This window comes from Grampus griseus, assembly GCF_964374135.1.
Source record: "Grampus griseus genome assembly, chromosome: 1".
Classification (NCBI taxonomy): domain Eukaryota; kingdom Metazoa; phylum Chordata; class Mammalia; order Artiodactyla; family Delphinidae; genus Grampus; species Grampus griseus.
In genome coordinates this window covers 155009139-155030273 of record NC_139017.1, presented here as the reverse complement: position 1 = coordinate 155030273, position 21135 = coordinate 155009139, and the positions used below count along the sequence as shown (strand labels likewise).

At 52.0% G+C, this 21135-nt stretch overlaps 1 protein-coding gene across 1 annotated transcript; it reads left to right on the top strand.

The window, feature by feature from the left end:
- Nucleotides 1-4649: 4649 nt before the first annotated feature.
- TFAP2E (transcription factor AP-2 epsilon) lies at nt 4650-21135 on the top strand (the record flags this gene model as incomplete). Its single annotated transcript, XM_082679636.1, has 7 exons — nt 4650-4676; nt 5001-5480; nt 6070-6121; nt 16674-16896; nt 18256-18374; nt 18918-19059; nt 20853-21135. The coding sequence occupies 7 exons, from the start codon at nt 4650-4652 to the stop codon at nt 21133-21135; spliced, it is 1326 nt and encodes a 441-aa protein (XP_082535762.1).

Genomic DNA, 21135 nt, shown 5'->3' with positions numbered 1-21135 from the left:
CTAAGCCCGTGTGCCACAACTACTGAGCCTGCGCTCTAGAGCCCGCGAGCCACAACTACTGAGACCCGCGTGCCTAGAGCCCATGCTCTGCAACAAGAGAAGCCACTGCAATGAGAAGCCCGCTCTCCGCAACCAAAGAAAGCCCGCGCGCAGCAACAAAGACCCAATGCAGCCAAAAATATGATTAATTAATTAATTTTTTAAAAAAACCCAAAAAACAATGCAAACTCACTTTTTGAAAAGAGAGGGGAAGATTTGAGCCTGGGAGAAGAGCAATAGAGCAAGTATGCCAAATGGGAGCCCATGTATGTTTGAACATGCGTACCTATGTGTCAATATATGTCCTGTGTTCCCATGAGTCCCATAAGTGTCTCTGTGCCCTCTGTGTCCAGGGGTGTCTGCACATGTACCTCTGTGCACATTCCAGGGCTCCACATGTGTGCATGTGTTCCAGAGAGTGGGCAACCAACAATGCCCACCTCCATGCCTCAGAAAGTGAGGAGCCCCTTGGTGAACAAGAAGGGCAATAGAGTCTGCAAGCACAGGACCCGGAAGCTTTGAGGAGCCCCCAAAGCAGCAGCAGACCATGCAGAACATCCATCTCCCTAGTAGCCATAAGTGAAATCATTCATTTATCAGGTGACCTCCCCAGATTACACCTGAGTTCTATGTCTAGCTACCCAGGGTCATGTTCACATGGAGGCTTCCTAAAGGATGCCTCAGTAGGCTGAGGGATTCATAAACTCATCCATTCATTCATTTGTCATTTATTTAATGAGCGTTTGCTGAGCACCTGCCATGTACCAAGCCCAGCACTAGACTAGACATATTTTCTCTTTCTCCTTTCATCTTCTTCTTGTGAACTGGTTCCTGAGGCAGGAAAGGAAGATTAGGTTCAGCTGCAAGGAGCCTAAAATGCTGGTTACAGTGTTTAAAATTTTTCTCCCCAAAGATGAGCCATGAGGAGCCACAGGAGAGTTTTTAGTCAGGAGGTAACATGGTCCAGTCATTTTTGTGGAAGAAGAGATATGAATGAAGGCAGGAGGCCATCTGGGGGTGGGGGGTTGTTGCAATGGTCTAGGCAGTGGTATTCAGACTTGACTTTGCTTCTGAGCCACCTTACAGGCAATGGCTGGGCCCCACTCCCAGAGTTACTGATTCAGTGGGTCTGGGTGGGGTCCAAGAACTGGCAAGTTCTTCTAACAAGTTCCCAGATGTCGTAGGTGATGCTGGTCCAGGGACCACACTTTGAGAACTACTGGTCTATGAGGAAGAGTATGGTAGCTTAAGATGCTGACAGAGGATGGAGAGAGATGTTTAAGGATTAGAAATGACAACACTCTATGAGGATTAGCTTATGGAGGTGAGGGAAAGGACAGAGTCTGGGATGGCTCTTCTTAATTTGAAGGATGGTGGTGCCACTTAAAGAACTATAGAACACAGGAGGAGAGGCAGGCTGGGGTTGGTGGTGGGGGTGGAGGAAATGTTGAGTTCAGTTTGGGCCTTGGAAAGTCTCAGATGGCTGCAACAAGGTGTCTGGAGGAAAGATCCAGCTGGCAAGTGCATCAATGGGTCTGGATTTTTGGTGAGAGATACAGACTGGAGATAACAAGGTTGGGAGATAACAGCAGACAGGTAGTCATTAAAGTCTTGAGAGGGGATGAACTCACTAGTGAAGAGTGTAGATAGGAAGAAAAGGCAAGAGCTGCAACTCTGGGAATGAATAACTGACCTTAAGGATGTGAGTGAAAAGAGGGGAGATAGAAAAGGAGACTGAGGGACTTGCCTGATGGTCCAGTGGTTGAGAATCCACCTTCCAATGCAGGGGACGTGGGTTCGATCCCTGGTTGGGGAACTAAGATCCCACATGCTGCGGGGCAACTAAGCCCACGCTCCACAACTATTGAGCCTGTGTGCTGTGGAGCCCACGCCACAACTAGAGAGAAGCCCGCATGCCTCAACGAAGATCCCACATGCCACAACTAAGACCCAAAGCAGCCAAATAAATAAATAAATATTTTTTTTAAAAAAAGACTGAGAAATGGTCAGATTAGAAAGGAGGAGAAAAAAGCAAGAAGAGGTTGTCTTAAGCTGCAGGGAAGTAGGGTGAGGAAACCCAAGGAAGCCACTGGGCAGGCAGTTCTTCTGGCCTTCCCAAGCCTACTGGAGAGAGCAGGAGAGCCCCACAGCTAGGCACAGGCATCATCAGCCTCGCTGCTCCTGGACGTCTCCCAAAGGGGTCCACCGAGCTGCATGCATTCAGTCACACATACACCTGTCCTGGAGCCTGATATCTAATGTCCTGTGGCTGAAGTTGAGGGTCGGGGGAAGAGGGGTCTCACCATTGACTCACATATCCACACACATAGACACACACACACACACACACACACACACACACACACTCCTGACCTCTGATCTGTCCTAGGCATGAGGTTGCAGAGCTGCCCAATTTTGCTTCGTCTACCACCCTAGCTGGTGGTTCCACCTTCTGGAAAGTTCTTAGTGATGAAACGTTGCCTGCTTCTAGCCTCCTCATTCCCCCAAAGCCTCCCAGGCTGAGATGACCCAGACCTGAGTTCTGCACCTGCCGTGTGCCTTCTGGGATGCCCTCCTCAAGTCTCCTCCACATACCTCCCATGCGTTAATGGTGTCACCTCTAACTCCCTTTCTTCTCTAATTTAGCTCAATATTTTTACCTTTACTTTCTCATCTTCCACTTCATTAGAAAGGGGCCTAAGAAAACATCTAGTCCTCTCTTCCTTCCCGTACCTTTTTTAAAAAAATAATTTTTAAAAAAATTTTGGCCATGCCGCACAGCGTGTGGGATCTTAGTTCCCTGGCCGGCGATTGAACCCACGCCCCTTGCATTGGAAGCACACAGTCTTAACCACTGGACCGCCAGGGAAGTCCCCCTCCCATACTTTTTTATTGTTGTTTGTTGTTGAAGTTGCAGAAACTGAGGTCAGAGAGGAAAAAGGTCTTGCCCAGAATCACACAGTCCATCAGAGTCAGGACTAAATTCTAGGCACCTGAGTCTAAGGCAATAAAGAATAGTAATTCTGAACCCAGAAAGAGGCTAGAAGCAGACTACACCAGCTCTGCCACTTAACTAGCACCTTGATCTTGGGAAAGTCATGTCACCTCTCTGTGCCTCACTTTTCTCAACTGAGAATGGGGGTGATAAGGGTTTCTATCTCACAGAGCTGTTGTGAGAGTTAAATAACTCAACACTCATCGAATACTTAGCATAGAGTCTGGCACACTCTGTACTGTTTGCTGTGATTATTTCTACTCTGCCCTGGTCTGAGCATCTTCCCTTTTTTAATTTTTATTTTTATTACTGTCTTTTAGCACCTTTCATCTGCTTTCTTAATTCCCATTCATTCCCCTTAGCATTCCTCTCATTTCCCTTTCTTTAATCCTTGTCCCTGTTCCTTAGGAAGGGAGGGTTGGGTTTTGAAGGAAAGAAAGATAGAGTGACTGCAGGAAGTGGAACATGCTTGAGAGCCAGCCAGTGCCTGCCATGGTAACACAGAAACACACAGCCTGTGCATGCTAGTGTGATGAGAGCACACGGTCCACATGATGTCAGTTACACACAGCTTCACTCAACACCCTCTGGGAGCCCACACTCAGCCCAGGCCCACATGGCTTCAGAAATATCTTGAGCCCTTCTCAGGTGGAACTCATGATGCCCAACCCCAGTGTCAGGCAACTCTCTCTGTCGGGCCAGTTTGTGTCTCCAACTTCCTCAGACCCTGGCTTGGCACTGGGAGTTACCAGCTGGGAGAAGCCTGAGTGAAGTAAGCACCCTCAGAGGGGCTTTGATCCAGAAACGTGCAGAGAGGCTGTGATGGCCCCCAACTCACACACACACACACACACACACACACACACACACACAGGTACTGACATATGTGTGCACATGAGCCAGCAGGCTTGAGTCTGCAGCTCACAAACTTCTTCCACCTTCAAGACTGCCCACCTCATCCATAATCCGGTGAGGCGGTTAGAGAAAGGACTGACACCCATTTTACAGACAGGGGAGCTGAGGCCGAGGAGGAGTAGTGCTTTGCTCAAAGGCAAAGGTGCAATAGAACCGATAGCAAACTAGGGCCCTTATGTCCCAGCCTCGAATCCTTCTCTGTTTCAAGGTGACTGGGAGCTTCGAGCCTAGAAAGCGATCAGACAAGCGCGGGTTGGAATCACAACCCTCTATCCTTCCCAGGGGGTTGCGCCAAAGCTACGCCTCCTCTTGGGCTGTCGCTGGGGAGCTGGGAGAAAGCGGCCCTAGCGTATCTCTTTAATGCGCGCCCCCGGAGGCCCGGCGCGCCCCCGCCACTATAACTGGAGTGCATGGAGCAAGCTGCGTTCAGAGGAAGAAGGGCGGGCGCTGGGCGCCCGTTGACCGACTTTTCCAAGTGCGATCAGCGCCCGTCCGGCCTACATCCCGTCCCCATGGACCCGCCCGGGGGCGCCCACTGCTGAGGACCTGATGCCTATTGGGCTCCGGGCTAGGTTGCACCCCGCCACCGCAAAGTGACCCCCCGCGGGCCGTGCAGGCTCCCAGCACCTCTTCCCAAAGAGCTCGCCGTCGGGCGAGGGCTCCACCGCCGCCACGCCTCGCGCCCCGCGCTGCCCGCCCCATGCTGGTGCACACTTACTCCGCCATGGTGAGTACTCTCGGGCCCGGGGACACCGGGGCGTACCGGGCCGGGGATCCGGCAGCCTGAATGCTGGACCTTCCGAACCTCCTCCTCCAAAGAAATTTCGGAGGGAGGGGGCCACAGCGACTCCGCCCGCTGAGAACTGTGCGCGCCGGAGACCGCTGTCCCCAGCCCAAGGCTCCCGCGCCCACGGGTCATTCAGAGATAGACCTCGGGCCTCGGGAAGCGGGCAGGACGGCAGCTGGCCCCTCGGGAGCTGAGGAGGGTCCTTTCGGACTGGGTCCTTTCAGCTGCCGATGGGTCGCCTAACGCGCCCCTTTTCTTCCCCAGGAGCGCCCCGACGGGCTGGGCGCAGCGGCTAGCGGGGCCCGCCTGTCGTCGCTGCCCCAAGCGGCCTACGGGCCGGCGCCGCAGCTCTGCCACACGCCGACCGCCGCCGCCGCTGACTTCCAGCCGCCCTACTTCCCGCCGCCCTACCCGCAGCCGCCACTGCCCTACGGCCAGGCGTCCGACGCCGCCGCCGCCTTTCCCCACCTGGCCGGAGACCCGTACGGTGGCCTGGCGCCCCTGGCACAGCCTCAGCCTCCGCAGGCTGCCTGGGCCGCACCCCGCGCCGCCGCCCGCGCCCACGACGAGCCGCCCGGCCTGCTGGCGCCTCCCGCCCGCGCCCTGGGCCTCGACCCGCGCCGCGACTACACCGCCGCTGTGCCGCGGCTCCTGCACGGCCTGGCAGACGGCGCGCACAGCCTGGCCGACGCGCCCCTCGGCCTTCCCGGGCTGGCGGTGCCGCCGGGCCTGGAGGACCTGCAGGTGAGGCCCGAAGGGTCCGGGATGGGCCAGCATCCGCTGCGGTGACTTAGGACCTGGCTGGAGGCAAAGAGTGACCAATGCAGGAACCCGACTTTTCTCCCAGCCTGCCACTTCTTGCTCGTTACTCCCAGGATGCGTCCCACGTCCTGAGTTAGACGCTGCCTGGCTTTTCGGGCGGCCTGACGCTGAGTCCGTGAGCAGGTGCCTGGATGGCGGCGACCCTTCGCCGAGTAAATGGGCAGAGGCCGAACCACTTTTGTCCCTCTCCGCTGGGCAACGTAGGGAACCTATGCCCAGTCGCGGTCTACTGGAGCAGCCTGTACCTGGAGCGAAGCGAAGTGGAGGAGTTGCCTGTCTAAGGTTCCAAAATGCCCTTTTTGCGCGGCATGGCGAGGCACCCAGGGCTCCAACTCAGCTGCAAATGGTGGAGCGCCGGTGAATCCTGGTCCCGTCCGTCGCCGGCCGCAGGCGACGGGTGGTGCGCTTTGGGTGAAGCAGACAGGACAGGGACCGGGGACAGCAGGGGCTTGGGAAGCGAAAGGAGACTAGATCTACAAGCGCCCTTACTACCACCCTGTCCTATTTGCAGGCCATGGACGAGCCGGGAATGAGCCTCCTGGACCAGTCAGTGATCAAAAAAGGTAAGGAATGGCGTGCATCTGCCAGGGCAGAACCGGGCGAAGTGGTGCAGGCCCCGGCACACAGACCCAGTTTCTTCCCCTGTGGCGCGTCCCTCCTGTGCGTCGCCAAGCTCACTCTTTACCAAGGCAAGGGCACTCTTTTGGATCTGGAGTTAATTTGCAAAACGAGTTAAACCACTTCTCTGTTTCCTAAGAGGTGTTAATGGGAGTGCTATTCCCATGGATGTCGTTAAATGATTTCCACTGTACCAAGCCTTACCATTTCCTAGCCTGTCTGGTGCTTTCTGCCCCTCCCTTCCTAGCAGGGCCTTGGGGACCTTGAGGTTTCCCTAGGGAATTTTTTCTCCATTTGGGAGCCTCTTTCAGCAGTTTAGGAATAGGGGAGCTGGTGTGTGACTATTGTGTCGGGCCGTGTGCAGGAGGGTCAGGGCTTGGGCGTTGGTGTCTATGTGAGTTTGGGATCCTGTACATGTCTCTATGTTGCTTTCCCAGTATTTCTTGGTGTCTCTTGCTGTGAGTGTGTGACGTGTGTCTGTTATGTTGGTGTAATTTCCACGTGTTTGGGGGTCAGGGTCCCTGTTGTATCCCAGAATTTGTTCTTTGGCACTGAAGATCTTTAAGCATGTAGGGTTGCTCCCTGTGTATTTTCAGGATGTTTGTGTCTCTCTGCCCTTGGAAAAGCCAGGGGTTTGAGATCTGCCCTCCAATGGATTTTCGGCCTGTGAGTTCTGACTGTGACAGGGAAAGGTGAGAAAGACAGAGATTCAGAGAGGCCCAGGGATAAATTTGGGGCAGGTGCAGAGAGGAATATGAGGCACAGACAAGCCCGCTGTACCTGGGGCAAGCGCTTGAGCCGGGATTGGCTCAAGTTGTTTTTCAAACGAGTGAATTCAAGCCTGGGCTCTGTTTGCCCTCCTTGAGTCCCGGGGAGGTGGGGTGGGGGGAGCTGGATTTCAAAAGTTGAGGCGAAGTTACCTGGGGCTGGGAGTTAGCTGGACCACCTGGTGTACCTGTGGGGAAGATGAGGAGACAGGCCTCCCAGAACTTGGGAGAAGGGAGCTCCGGGTATTGGGGCTGTTACCTGGAGCTGGGGGTTTGGGGAGGCTGCCTGCAGTCCGGGCAGGTGTACGCTCAGAGCCAGCTCTTTGCTAGCGGCCGCTGCCTTGCTTTAGTGGATTATTTGGAAACCGACAGAAGGGAGAGCTCGGTCTGCAGCGGCAAGAGCCTGCCGCTGTGCTGTCCACCCAGAGATTCAACCATGGTCTTGGTCCCCAGTTCTGACTCCTGCCCGGGCTCCACAGGCTACGGGGGCTCGAGCTCACTGACTCCCTCAGGGAGGCCAGGACCTTGCATTTTGGGAAGGAGCTTGGGGATTTCTGCCCTGGGGAAGGGTAGAAGGATCAGGTGGGGCTCTGAGTACCTTAAACCCCAATCCCCTGGCCAGAGCCAGGACAAAAGACTGGCTACCAAGAAGGAACCAAAATTGCCTCGAGTTAGTTTCTCTCAAAGGACATCAGCTTTCATAAATCCCGGGTCCTAGGGGTGCGCCGGGATCCCCAAAGAACACAGTGAGTGCAGCCGGGACTGTCCCGAGTGCTGCACACGGGCTCCGGCGGGTGGGGGATGGATGTGGGCGCTGATGCTGTTCGGGATGTCGCCGACGCGGGCGTGCACACCGGCCGGACACCAGTGTCAGCCCGTCGGTGGCCCAGTGGAGCCCGGCGACCTGAGCTGGGGACTGCGTCCTGGGGGCCCCAACCCGGACGTCGAGTCACAGCCTGGAGCAATGCAGCAAAGGGGGAGGGATGAGAGCCGGGGCTCCCAACGGAAGGAATAGGCTGGTTCCTGAGTCGCGAGCTTGTCCTTCGGCTGGCCTGGCGAGCCTTTGAGGAGGAGAGAGGGTCATTGCGGCAGAGCCGATCTGCGAGGTCCGGACATCGGGGCGGGGTGCGTGGGTGGGCGACCCAGCTGTGGCTAAGCAGGTGGCCCGGTTGGAGCCCTGCTCCCTGGAGCCTCCACGCCCCACGCGGCGGGTAATTTTCGTTCGGGCCCTCCGCAGTCACTGCGGAACTCCGGCCACACCGCCAGCCACTTGGGCGCAATTGATTAGCGTCCTTCTTCGCCCTCAGGCCTTCTGAAGGCATCGGGAGCCCCGGTCGAGTCCTGAAGTCCTCCGGCACCTGCCAGGGGCGGTGGAGGACCATCCCACTCAGACCCGGACCCTGGAATTATAGAAGGTCGTTCTTGGCTAGCTGAAGCAAAGGATTCATTCCTCCAGCTCCTCCCGGCCCTGGCAGGAGGGGCAGCTCTGTCACGGGCGGTTGGAGTCCTAGGCTGTGAAAGGGAGGCGGCCCCAGCCCTACACCAGAAGCAGCCTTGCTACCGCAGGGAGGCCTCGGGTCTTGACTTCGACAGTGCGTCCAGGGAGGTTGTAAAATCTTCACTACTCCAGGCAGGGGAGGGGAGGCGAAGTCCCCGCCCCACCACACACTTCCAGGTCGGCAGCCCGTTGTAGCCAGGGCTGCCGGGGCAAGGATGGCAGATGGGGCTGAGGCTGACCCGAAGGGAAGTGGGGAGCCCTCAATTTTCTGCCCACATTTGTCACTTTCAGTTTCGTGACTTGTCCTAGGGGCACAGAAAGCAGGCGGGACTGGCCTGAGAGACAGACATGGACAGGAATATTTCCCAGCCAAGAAAGGCAGTGAACAGGGTCTGTATGCCTTGTAGTGGGAGCTCAGAAGAGGAGCAGTGAGTGCCTGAACTTGGGAGGCTTCCTGAGGGAGAGGCAGCAGGAGGCTCAGTAGGTGTTCAGATTTGTTGAATGAAGGGTTTGGAAGTCTGAGTGCATTTGGAGAGGGGGTGTACAAAGGGCTCCACTAGGAACAGCACGTGCCTATGCCCTCTCTTTGGAAAGCCAGACAGGTTTAAAAAGGTTAAAAATCTCCGTGGGTTTCAGGCTATACAGTCACAGCTGGAGGGGAGTGGTTTGGGGATGAGAATTGAGATAATCCTCCTTTCCTCCGAGGAGAGTGGGTAGTTGCCTAATTGGGGGTGGGGAATCCCTCTCTGCTGGGCTCTGTTGTCCAGTCTCAGGGCAGCGGATGATGTAAGTTCTCTGCTCTCCCTGGATCTGGGGAAAGAAAAGGGAGATGGGGAGTTTCTGGGCTTCCAAGTGAATCTACAAGCAGGGCCAGGACTGGGGTGAGGTAAGTGAGGAACTCACTTGAGGCAAGATTTAGGAGGGCGCCTAAAAGCTCAGTAATCAAGGTAAATGATACATCTTAGTGCAATATGTTTAAAATGTTTTAATGCAAAAAATATCCACAATAAACGAAATATCAAAATTTACGTAAAGATGGAATCTGACCCTGCACTTCTACAACCCTGCCTCACTGGCCTCCCAGGCTACCATTGGCCCCAGAATGAGACAAAAAAACTGGTGCCCATGCAGATAGACTGGGGACTGTACCTGAGGGCAGCATAGAGCAGGGCAGTGAACGGTAGCAGTTATATTTAAAAGAAACCCTCTAGGGGAGAGGGAAGAGGGGAGGGGGAAGGTAGGAGTAGGGGATTAAGAGGTACAAACTTACTATGTATAAAGTAAATAAGGTACAAGGATATGTTGTACAACACAGGGAACATAGCCGTTATTTTATAATAACTATAAGTGGAATATATCTTTAAAAATTGTCAATCATTATGTTGTACACTTGCAACTTATATAATATTGTACATCAACTATACCTCAATTAAAAAAATAAAAGAAACCCTCTAGCAGTTGGTGAGAAGGAAACTTAACCAGCAGGTCCCACTGGGGAGATGAGGGGACTCAAGTGGGCTGGGAGGAGGGTCACGACCCCTCCTGTCTGCCTTCCTCCTGCTGCCCCTTCCCCCCAGGCTTTGGACCTTAAGTGGTACCTTAAGTGTGGTCTAAGGAACCACATGCATCAAATCCCCAGGGGTTCTTGTTAAAAAATGCAGATTTCCTGGGCACCATTTCACATCTGCTGAATGAGAATCCCTGGAATTATGGCCCTGGAACTTCATTTCTTTAACTGATTGATTGAAGTAAAATGTACATACCTGAAATTCACCCATTGGAAAAGTACAGTTCGATGATTTTTAGTAAATGTATGGAGTTGTGTAACCATTACCACAGTCTGTTTTAAGACATTTCCAACACCCCCCAAAGTTCCTCCATTCCCAGTTGTAATTAATTCCCACTCCAGGCCTTAGGCAACCCCTGATCTGCTTTCTGTCTATATGTTTGCACATACTGGACATGTTATATAAATGGAACATATAAGTATGCTGACTTTTGCATCTAGCTTCTTATACTTATAATGTGTTTGAGGTTCATCTGTGTTGTAGGCTGTATCATTAGGTCATTCCTTTTTTATTGGTAGTACTCCATCGTGTGGATGTAACACATTTTGTTTATTCATTCAGCAGTTGATGGACACTGGGGTTGTTTCCACTTTTTGGCTAGGATAAATAATGCTGCTATGATCATTTACACGCATGTCTTTGTGTGGACATACGTTTTCACCGCTCTTGAACTCCTAGGAGTGGAGTGTCTGGATTTTATGGTAAGTTTGTCTTTAATTTTTTAAAGAATCTCCCAAGCTGTTTTCTAAAGTGGCTGTACTGTTTTACATTCCCACCAAGAAAGTGTGAGAGTTCCAGTTTCTCCACATCGTCATCTGCACTTGCACATGTGTCTCTTTTTGATTATAGCCTTCTTGATGGTACCTCAGTATCCTTTTAATTTGCATTTTCCTAATGACCAATGATGCTGAGCACTTTTCCATGTGCTTACTAGCCATTCATATATCATTTTAAGTGAAAAGTCTACTCACATATTTTGAACACTTTCTAATTGGGTTGTATATCTACTCACATAGTTTGAACATTTTCTAATTGGGTTGTATATCTTACTATTGGATTATAAGAATTCTTTATGTATTCTGGATACACATCCCTGATAAGATATAGGATTTGCAAATATTTTCTTCAAGTCTATGGCTTGTCTTTTCATTTTCTTAATAGTGTCTTTTCAGGTGCAAAAGTTTTTGATTTTGATGAAATCCAGTTTATCATTATTTTCTTTTATGGATCATGCTTTTGGTGTTATATTAGGAACTCTTTGCCTAACCCAAGGTCATGAAGATTGTTCTCCTGTATTTTCTCCTAGAAAGACTTGCAATTTTAACCAACTTTCCAACAGAGTCTATTGCACACTCCCCAGAATCAGTGGTCAGACCATATCTACCACCTGTGGACAGAGTGTGTAGACTTGTGTGTGTGTGAGAGTCTTGTCTGATAGATTGGCTAACAAGGAGCTCTGTCTGTAGGACATTCCTGTGTCTGTAGGAGTGTGTACATGTGAATGGCTTCTGCGTTCATGACCAGGGGGACACCATGGGTAGACCACTTCAGCTTTAGGACACTGTGGTGTGGGAGACAAACACTGGTCCCTGCTTTGTAATCCGTGCTAGTTAATTCCCACCTTCGTGACTGCTCCTGTCCCAGGCTACCTGCTTCCCTAACCCTGGCCTCCAGACCTCTGTCATTTTTGAAGGAAGAAGCTGAGGAAAAGGGTACAGACAAGTGGGGAAAGCAACAAAGTCTGTAATTCGTATACACAAACACGTGTCCACCTGTCATGCGCTACATTAGCCGCACCTATGTTTGCATAAATCTGGCATATACTCTATGTTTAAATATATCAGCAGGAGCAAAAGCACTTGCAGATATCCTTACGCACGTTGCCACATTCTTGCAACAGTCGGGCAGAGCCTATGTGTATATAGCTGGGGCTCGGTATTTGTTGTTGAGTAAGTGTGCATATGCACAGTCTCACCCTCAGTTCCCTATGGCAGGGCATGTAGTTTTTATGTATAGATGTTTGTGTGACACGTGTGCTCACATATGTCCCTGTTTGTACATGCGCAAACAGCTTCACCCAGCTTTGGTCTCTCTCCTCTCTCACAGTGCCTGGCCTCAGGGGTCCCCAGATTTTAATAAAAGCTGGATAGAGGAGGCTGCTGGGGGAGAGAAGAATTTTCTGTTCCTCTGACCATTCCCTCTGGCTAGGAGTCATGGGAGAGAGGACAGTCACTTTGCCCTTCTTGTTAATTTGTTAATTCATAGTTTTAGTTTTTTAAGTCGAGCATGAGGTATAATTTACGTATAGTACAGTTCACCCTTCTTAGATGTGCATTTCTATGAATTTTGACAAATGTAAACATATAGTCAAGATATGAAATATGTTAGAGAATGGTTCCATCACCCCAGAAAGTCCCCTCGAGGCAGAGGGACACAGGTGATGAGGGAGCCCGTGCAGAGGCCTGGGAGACGCTGGGGTGGGGGGTGGCATGGCTGCTATTGTGTGTCCAGTGCTAGTGTGTCTGTTGGGTCAGGACATCCTTGCTCCTCACTCTGAGGCGGAGGCTGGGATTAGGATGAGGGGAGTGAGGCAGGGTCGTGTAAGAGCAGGATCAGAGCCTGCTTCTATTTAAATTTTTGGTATTTTGTCACTGTGCATTTTTACATTAATTTTTACTTTTAAAAATATTGCATTAAAATACTGTTTGCCTTGATTGCTGAGTTTTTTGCTGCCTCCTTAAATCTTGCACCCACGACAAGCGCCTCCCCTGCCTCACCCTAGTTTTGGCCCGGCTCTGGGGACAGGGAACTTGCCTGGGGTAGGGCGTGTGCTGCTACTCTTTCCACCTCCCCCCACCTCTTCACTTCTCCCACTCAGCCCCATCCATGACCTGTTGGCCCTTCCCTGGTGCCTGAATAGGGACGACCCAGGGCGGAAGGGCAGTTTTACCATCAATTGCTAAAAAAGGAATGAGGTTCCCTTTCCGACCCTCCCCCACCCCGTGCATATATATATGCACCCCCACCCCGTGCATATATTGGCTGTGAGTCTTCACACTTTCTCCCATTCCACGTTTCAAGGGCCCTTGCTTCCCTCATTTATTCTACATTCACTGACACCCCCTTGTGCCAAGACTCTGCTCTCAGGCACTCCCAGTTGGTGGGGAAGACAGAGGAGGAAGCAGACATGAGGTTCAGTGTGGTAAGGACAGTGACAGAGGGTGAAAAGGCAGGGGGTGAGGGCTTAGGAAGCTTTGCATTGGGGGTGGTGCCCGGACTGAGGCTTGAGAAGGAGGAGGCCCCGCTTAGTAAAATGGAGAAGGGCGCCTGAGACAGACAGCAAGCAGTTCTGCGGGGCTTAAAGAGCCCACATGCTGGTGAGCTAGTCGTCCCGCATCCCACGTGGTGCTTCACACGTTTCATGTGACCTGTCCTGGGTTTTTTAATTTTTGAATCAGTTGCCAATGTTTAAAAATCCAGGGACTTCCCTGGCGGTCCAGTGGTTAGGATGCTTCCATTGCAGGGCGCATGGGTTCAATCCCTGGTCGGGGAACTAAGATCCCACAAGCTGCACAGCGCGGTCAAAAAATAATAATAATAAAGTAAAAATCCAGAGATTTCACCTAGAAATCTCAAATCCTTGTCTCACCAGCAAAAACAAAAACAAAACAAACCAAGAGTTCCGGCAATGTTGGTGTATCCTGCATGGTAACACTCGGCCAAGTAGCAGGTCTCCCACATCTCACTTACTTATGTTAACTCCTGTGCTCCCCACTTTGAAGTCTAGAACTGTGCTGTCCACTGTGGGAGCCACGGGCCACATGTGGCTATTGAGCACTTGAAATGTGGCTAGTCTGAATTAGGATGGGCTATAACTGTAAAATACGTGTTGAATTTTGAAGACCAAGTACAAGAAAAGAATGTAAAATAGCTCATTAAGGGATTCCCTGGTGGCGCAGTGGTTGAGAATCCGCCTGCCAATGCATGGGGCATGGGTTCAAGCCCCAGTCCAGGAAGATCCCACATGCTGCGGAGAAACTAAGCCCGTGAACCACAACTACTGAGCCTGTGCTCTAGAGCCCACGAGCCACAACTTCTGAAGCCCGCGCACCTAGAGCCCGTGCTCCACAACAAGAGAAGCCACCGCAATGAGAAGCTCGCACACAGCAACGAAGAGTAGCCCCCGCTCGCCACAACCAGAGAAAAGCCCACGAGCAGCAATGAAGACCCAACGCAGCCAAAAATAAAATAAATTACAAAAAAATAGCTCATTAATAATTTTTAAAATATCGATTGTATGTTTCAGTGATAATATTTTTATTTTTTCTTTATTTAAAAAATTTTTAAATTTTTATTATTATTTTTTTTGGCTGTGTTGGGTCTTTGTTGCTGCATGCGGGCTTTCCCTAGTTGCAGTGAGCGGGGGCTACTCTTCGTTGCAGTGTGCGGGCTTCTCACTGCGGTGGCTTCTCTTGTTGTGGAGCATGGGCTCTAGGCGCACGGGCTTCAGTAGTTGTGCCTCGCAGGCTCTAGAGCACAGGCTTAGTAGTTATGGCTTAGGTGCTCCACGGCATGTGGGATCTTCCTGGACCAGGGCTCGAACCCGTGTCCCCTGCATGGGCAGGTGTATTCTTAACCACTGTGCCACCAGGGAAGTCCCGATAATATTTTTATATACGGGGTAAGTAAAATATATTAAAATTGGTATTAACATGTTTCTTACTTTTTAAAAATAGAGCTACCAGAAAATATAAATTTATATATGTGGCTTACAGTATATTTGTATTGGTCAGTGTGGGTCAAGAGCCTAAAGGGCAGATGGAGGACCAGGCAAAAGGGGTAGGCAGGGCCAGACCACAAAGGAGGGTGAAGGAGGACATTATGACAGTTAAGAATGTGAACTTTAAAGTCCATTGTCAGAGGTCAAGACCCATGTCTGCTCCTTATGGCTGTACTATCTTAACTTCTTTGAACTTTTAGTTTCTTCATCTTGAAATGGGGACAGAAAATAGCATCTCCACAGAGCTGTTAATATAGTTGGCACTCACTGAAGGATAGGCAGCAGCATTCTGCTCAGCTGTGGAGCTGGAATTTAATTCTCAGGCACTGACGGGTTCTAGGCTGGGGAGTGATGGGTGTTTCAGAAAGATCCCTCTGGAGCAGGGGCTGGGCAGAAATTCAGGTGGGAAATGAGTGAGCGTCCCTGTACACCTGGAGAAGCGGCTGCATCCAGGGCACGTGGAGAAAAGAAAGCCCTAGTACGTGGTGATGGAGGGGATGTGGTGGGAGAGGGCAGCATGGAGGGCCTCACTGAGGTTTCTAGCTGGGCGATGGGATGGAGGGTTTGAATGTGCATCCAGAGAGGGAAAAGCTGGAGGGGCTCTGCCAGGCCAGGGACTGGGCCAGCCTTGCTTACCTCTGCCTTCCCAAGGCCTAGCACGGTTCCTGGCACACAGGTGCTCAGCAAATATTTGCCAAATGACTGGAGGGCCAAGTGCTGCCTTTAATACCATAGTCCAGGGCTTGCTACTGGTACTAAGTCTACCAGCTGTGTGATCTCAGGCACATTACTTCACCCCTCTGGGCTTCAGTCTCCTCATCTGTAAAAGGGGAATAATAACATAGCCCCCTGGTGGGGTGTTCTGAGGATTCAGTGAGGTTATCTGTATGGTGAGTGCTCAGTGACCGTTGGCCTCAGGCTCCCCACTTGATCCCCCTCCCCAAACACACAAGGCCTGCCTTTTCTACCAAGGCTCTCACTTCCTTGGAAGAAGAGAAGCCCAAGGGGAAGCAAGTGCCTCAGTCATTCTCCCTTCCCCCTGAGGCTTAGCAGGAGAATGGAGGTTAGACTGCAGGAAGAACTTTCTTTCAGAGCCAAGAGTGTCCAAATGGGTGTTAAAAATTAAACTTCTCCGATTTCCTTCCCTGTCCTTCATAGATATTAGTAGATAATTAGAAAGCATTTGGGGGAGGGGGTGATAGAGTGTGTCTCTTCATTCTTGGTCTCCTTGAGCATCACAGAGAGACTTGGCAGGAAAGGGGCCAGGGCTGGAGGCCTAATGGGGCCATAACCTCCCTGTCCCTGGGATGTGGGAGCCCAAGGCCCCCAGGCCTTTCACTGATCTGGGGTTGTGGGTGAGACGTGGGGATCACAAATGAGCGGGGGTAATCAGGGATTGCTTGTGATTGTGCAGATCTGGCTGGGCTCCGCTGCAGTGACCCAGGAATCCTGCCTCCAGCTCATATTCCATTTCCTTATTTCCAACTCCCTCTCTGATTACACATGGCAAAACTCCAAGACTGCTGAAGCTGTTTGAGTTTTAACGGGGAACCAGCCTGACTCAGTGAAAGAACAGGGGTTCAAGAGCCAGAGAACTTAGGGTTTAATGTCTACCACCCATTAGCTGAGTGAGCTAGAGTGAGGCACGTGAACCTCATGGTGCTTCAGTCTCTTCCCTTGTAGAGCAGGCATAGTAGGACCTGCTTCCAAAAGGTGCTGGGACACACAGATGCAGCTGTGTGTACACAGCATGCTAGAACGGGGCCCAGCACATAGGCTGGTGCTTCAGCAATGCGCTCATGCCACAGCTGGCTAGTGCCCGTGTCCGGTGGTCCCTGGCTCAGTGTTGTCTCTCTCTCCCTTGCTCTTACTTCTGCTTCACAGTCCCCATCCCCTCCAAAGCCAGCAGCCTTTCGGCCCTCTCATTGGCCAAAGACAGCTTGGTCGGCGGCATCACGAATCCCAGTGAGGTCTTCTGCTCCGTGCCAGGCCGGCTCTCTCTGCTCAGCTCGACATCCAAGTACAAGGTGACAGTGGGGGAGGTCCAGCGGCGACTCTCACCTCCCGAGTGCCTCAATGCCTCTCTCCTGGGTGGTGTCCTTCGCAGGTAGGAAGGCCAGCCCACAACTTCCTGCACAGTGTCAAAGCTAAAATGTGTGGTCGTTTCAGACTTTCTCAGGGGATCGGAGAGGGGCCGGACCCACCCCAGGCCACAGGGTCATCTCCACCTCAGTCTCCCTGGGGGATTGTGCATGCTCTCTGGGCAGGCCTAGGTCCTCAGCAGCTCCCATGGGTCTGTGGGCTTGGGGGTCGCGGGTAGAGAGGAGCCTGGGTACAGAGAGTGGATGGAGGACTCACCCACATTGGGCACGACGGTCTGGGGGAGGGAGAGTGCCATCTCCACCCCATCCCTCAGGAAAAGGGTCCCGAGGACCTAAGGCCCATTCCCTGTGTCAGTATAGGCCTCTCTGGTGCGTGTGTTTTGGGGTGGGGAGCATGGGGTGCATGGTTTGTCTTCATAGTTGTGTCTGTCTCTCTGTGCGTGTCCTTGTGCCTGGGTATTTCTGCTTCAGGGCTATGAGCTTTGATATGTTTGAGGATAGTGTTTGTGTGTGTGCACGTGTGCATGTGTGTGTATATGTGGTGTAGGAGTGGCTAGGAGTGTATGTTTCCGTGAGTGTGAGTTTCCTGTGTTACCTTTAGTGAGATGTGTTGGTTACAGTGTTCTACTCTGTGTGAGTGTGTATGTTGTATGTGTGACTGCATGCGCACGTGGAGCTAGACATATGTGTGTTTACCTGTCTGTACCTTTGTGTGGGGCTTCGTCTGTGCAGGTGTGGGAGTAGCTCCTTATTCCTGGTCTCTTTGAGCGTCCCAGAGCGGCTTGTATGAGTCTGTGAATGTCTGTACAAATGTCCCTGGGATCCTGACTTGGTGTGAACATGTGTCTCTGACTGTGTCCCTGGGTATTTGAGTCTGTGTGTCTGTCTCTATTGGTGTATGTGTCTCTATTCTTGGCCCTCAGTGTGCGTTCATCTGTGTATGTGTCTATGTGCCCCTGGGCAGCTGTGTGTGTAACAGTGTCTCCCCATGTGTCTGTGTTTCCCTGTGTGTTTCAGGGTCTGTGTGTCCCTGGGTAGCTGTGTTGGTGTGCTCAGGTGGGAAAAAGGACCCTAAGATGCTGGTCCATCCTGCCCCACCTTGGGCTGTCCCTGTTATTGAGAGGATTAGGGAGAAGTGAGGGGTTCCTGGAGCTGCGTGCTAGGCCCCCCATTCCCATCTTGGCTGCAAAACCAGTGAGATTAGGAGATTGGGATCAGGTAAATAGAGACTCCAGAGTGTCCCCAGGACCAGACCCAAGCCTCAGCAGGGTTGGTGGAGGCAGCAAGGCCCTGTTGGGTCACTTAGCATACATGCTTCATTTTGTCTTCATAGTGTGTGTCTGTCTTTCTGTGTGCATGGCAAGGGCCAAGTCCAAGAATGGGGGCCGGTGCCTGCGGGAACGGCTGGAGAAGATTGGGCTCAATTTGCCAGCTGGTCGTCGCAAGGCCGCCAATGTGACACTGCTGACTTCACTAGTAGAGGGTGAGGCCTGAGGGGACCTGTGTCATCCAGTGTGACTGTGTGTGGCTGTCTCTAATGCAGGAGGGTGTGTTAGTCATGTGTGTGTTCTCTGTGCACCATGTATAAGTAAGGGGTGTGTGTGATATATGTGTACAGTCTTTAAGTGTATATGCAAGCACACATGTGCATGTGCTGGTGCAGTAGAGAGCGTGTGTGTGTGTGTGTATGGGGGGAAGAGTGGCCAGTGTTTGGATGTGGTAAAGAGATGAGGGGGTCAGAGTCCCTTCCTTGGAGGTTGGTGACTCTCAGCTCGATCATCTTGAGTTCAGGCTCTGGGACAACTGGTGGGCTCAGCTCCCACCCCTTAGCTCAGAGCCCATCTGAGGTAGCCCCAAGGGAGGGCAGCGGGGTTGCGTCTAGAGCTGAGAGGGGAATCGAGAAAAGATATATATATAGAAGCAGGATGGCCCCGGTCAGGGGTTGGAGTGTCAAGGCCATGCTCCAGGCTCAAAGGTACACCTGGCTGTAGTGACGGCTCATCTCTCTGCCTCCCCTCCCTCCTAGGAGAGGCTGTACACCTGGCCCGAGACTTTGGCTACGTCTGTGAGACCGAGTTCCCAGCCAAGGCGGCTGCCGAGTACCTGTGCCGCCAGCATGCTGACCCGGGGGAGCTGCACAGCCGCAAGAGCATGCTGCTGGCCGCCAAGTGAGCGAGAGCGCCACGCACCGGCTGCCATGGGTGCCGTGTACAGGCACATGTTGGTGCAACGCACAGACACAGACACCAAGCATGGGCACAATGGATACCACTCGTGTACATGTGATGTACACATGGTACATGCAGCACTGCACACAGGCACACCTAGGTTCCATGCTGTGCACGTGACAGGGCACACATGGATACATGTGAACATAGCTGGGTTCTACACATCAGCAAACACAGTGTCACAGACAGGCTGACGTAAGTCCACGTGTGGGCACCACCAGCCCCAGTCCCGTCATGGGTCTGAGGTTCTCTGGCCTTGCTCCCCCTGCCTGAGCCTTGCCAATCAGCCCCTCTGCTCCAGTGACCTCCATCAGGGCACCAACACCCACCCAGACCCCTGGGTTGACCCCCCTTTGTTCTTACTTCACACCTGACCCCTCTGCAAGTCTCACTGATGCCTCCCTCACCACCACTCACATGCCACCTCAACTCTGGTCTCCCAATCTTACTCCTGGACGTTCACCCCAGTGCCCCTCTCTTCCCCCAGCCTCCCTGCACATGCACTGATCCCTACCCAAGAGCCTTCAATGGCTCCCACTGCTACTGCAGTTGATTTTCAAACTAGGTTCTGTAGGGATGCCGCAGGGCCTGTTTAATGAACTGGTGTTCCATTAAGATTTAGTTTTTAGAAAGGGTCCCATTGCAAGAAGAGACAGACACGGGGGCGGGTTTGAAAACCACCATTCTGTCAAGTCCAGACTCCTTTGAGGGCCCCCATAATCTGGTCTGCACAAACTCCACCTGCTCCAACTAACCCACTTGCTCTCTCCTGCCCTCCTGTCCTTGGGCTTGCTCTTCTGCTTAGAACACCATCCAGTCCCCCCACCTAACAGTCCTTCAAATCACAACTCCATCCTCCCGCCTTCAAGGTTTCCTCAAGTCCCCTGGGCAGAATTGGAATCACAGACTCGTGGGACTGCCATGACTCATGGGGCCTTTGAGGCTGCTCATATTGGAGCTGGAGAAACATATCTAGGGCAGGGATCACCTCACTCATTAATCAGCTAACTCATCAAGCACTTTCTGGGTCCCAGTCATGTCTAAGATGCTGACCAGGTTCCTTGGTGATGCAAAGGTGAGACACAAAGTGATTCTCCTGCCTGAGCCATATATCCAGCCACATACTGGAGATGGATTCAAATCCCAGCCTAGTCACTTGGGCAGGTCATCTAACCTGTCTGAAACCACCCAGTTTCCTCTTCCATGTGATGGGAATGATAATAACATTATAGATTTGTTGTGAGGATTAAGTGAGATGATACATACAGTGTGCTCGGCACAGCATCCAGGCCTCAATTCATGTTCACTGCTAGCTGTTATTTCAGTTATTTAAGGCAGATTCCGGATTGTTCCCCAATAATTTCATAGACAAACCTCTTGAAGCATTGGCTGTTTTGGGTGGAGGTGGCAGTAGGAGAGGGAATCAAGGAAAGTTTCCTGGATAAGGTAGGAGTTGAGCTGGACTTGGAACGTGGGCAGGACATCCACAGAAAAGGAAACCGTAGGGTATTGGCATGTGCTATTTATTAGGTGTATTTATTAGGTGTGTGGGCAAATCAGTTAACTTCTCTGAACCTTAGTTTACTTTTCTGTAACACGGGTATGATCATCATTTGTAGACTGCTGGGTCAGCAATCATATATATAATGTATATAAAGTACCCAGTATGTGGTGGGTCCTTCCCTGGACTCAGACCTTTGTCCTCTAACCTCTGACCCTCCTTTCCCCACCAGGCAGATCTGCAAGGAGTTTGCAGACTTGATGGCGCAGGACCGTTCACCGCTGGGGAACACCCGCCCAGCACTCATCCTGGAGCCCGGAGTGCAGAGCTGCCTAACACACTTTAGCCTCATCACCCACGGCTTCGGCGGGCCTGCCATCTGTGCTGCCCTCACTGCCTTCCAGAACTACTTGCTGGAGTCACTCAAGGGGCTGGACAAGATGTTTCTAAGCAGTGCAGGCAGTGGGCATGGTGACACCAAGGCTTCGGAGAAGGATGCCAAACTTCGGAAGTAA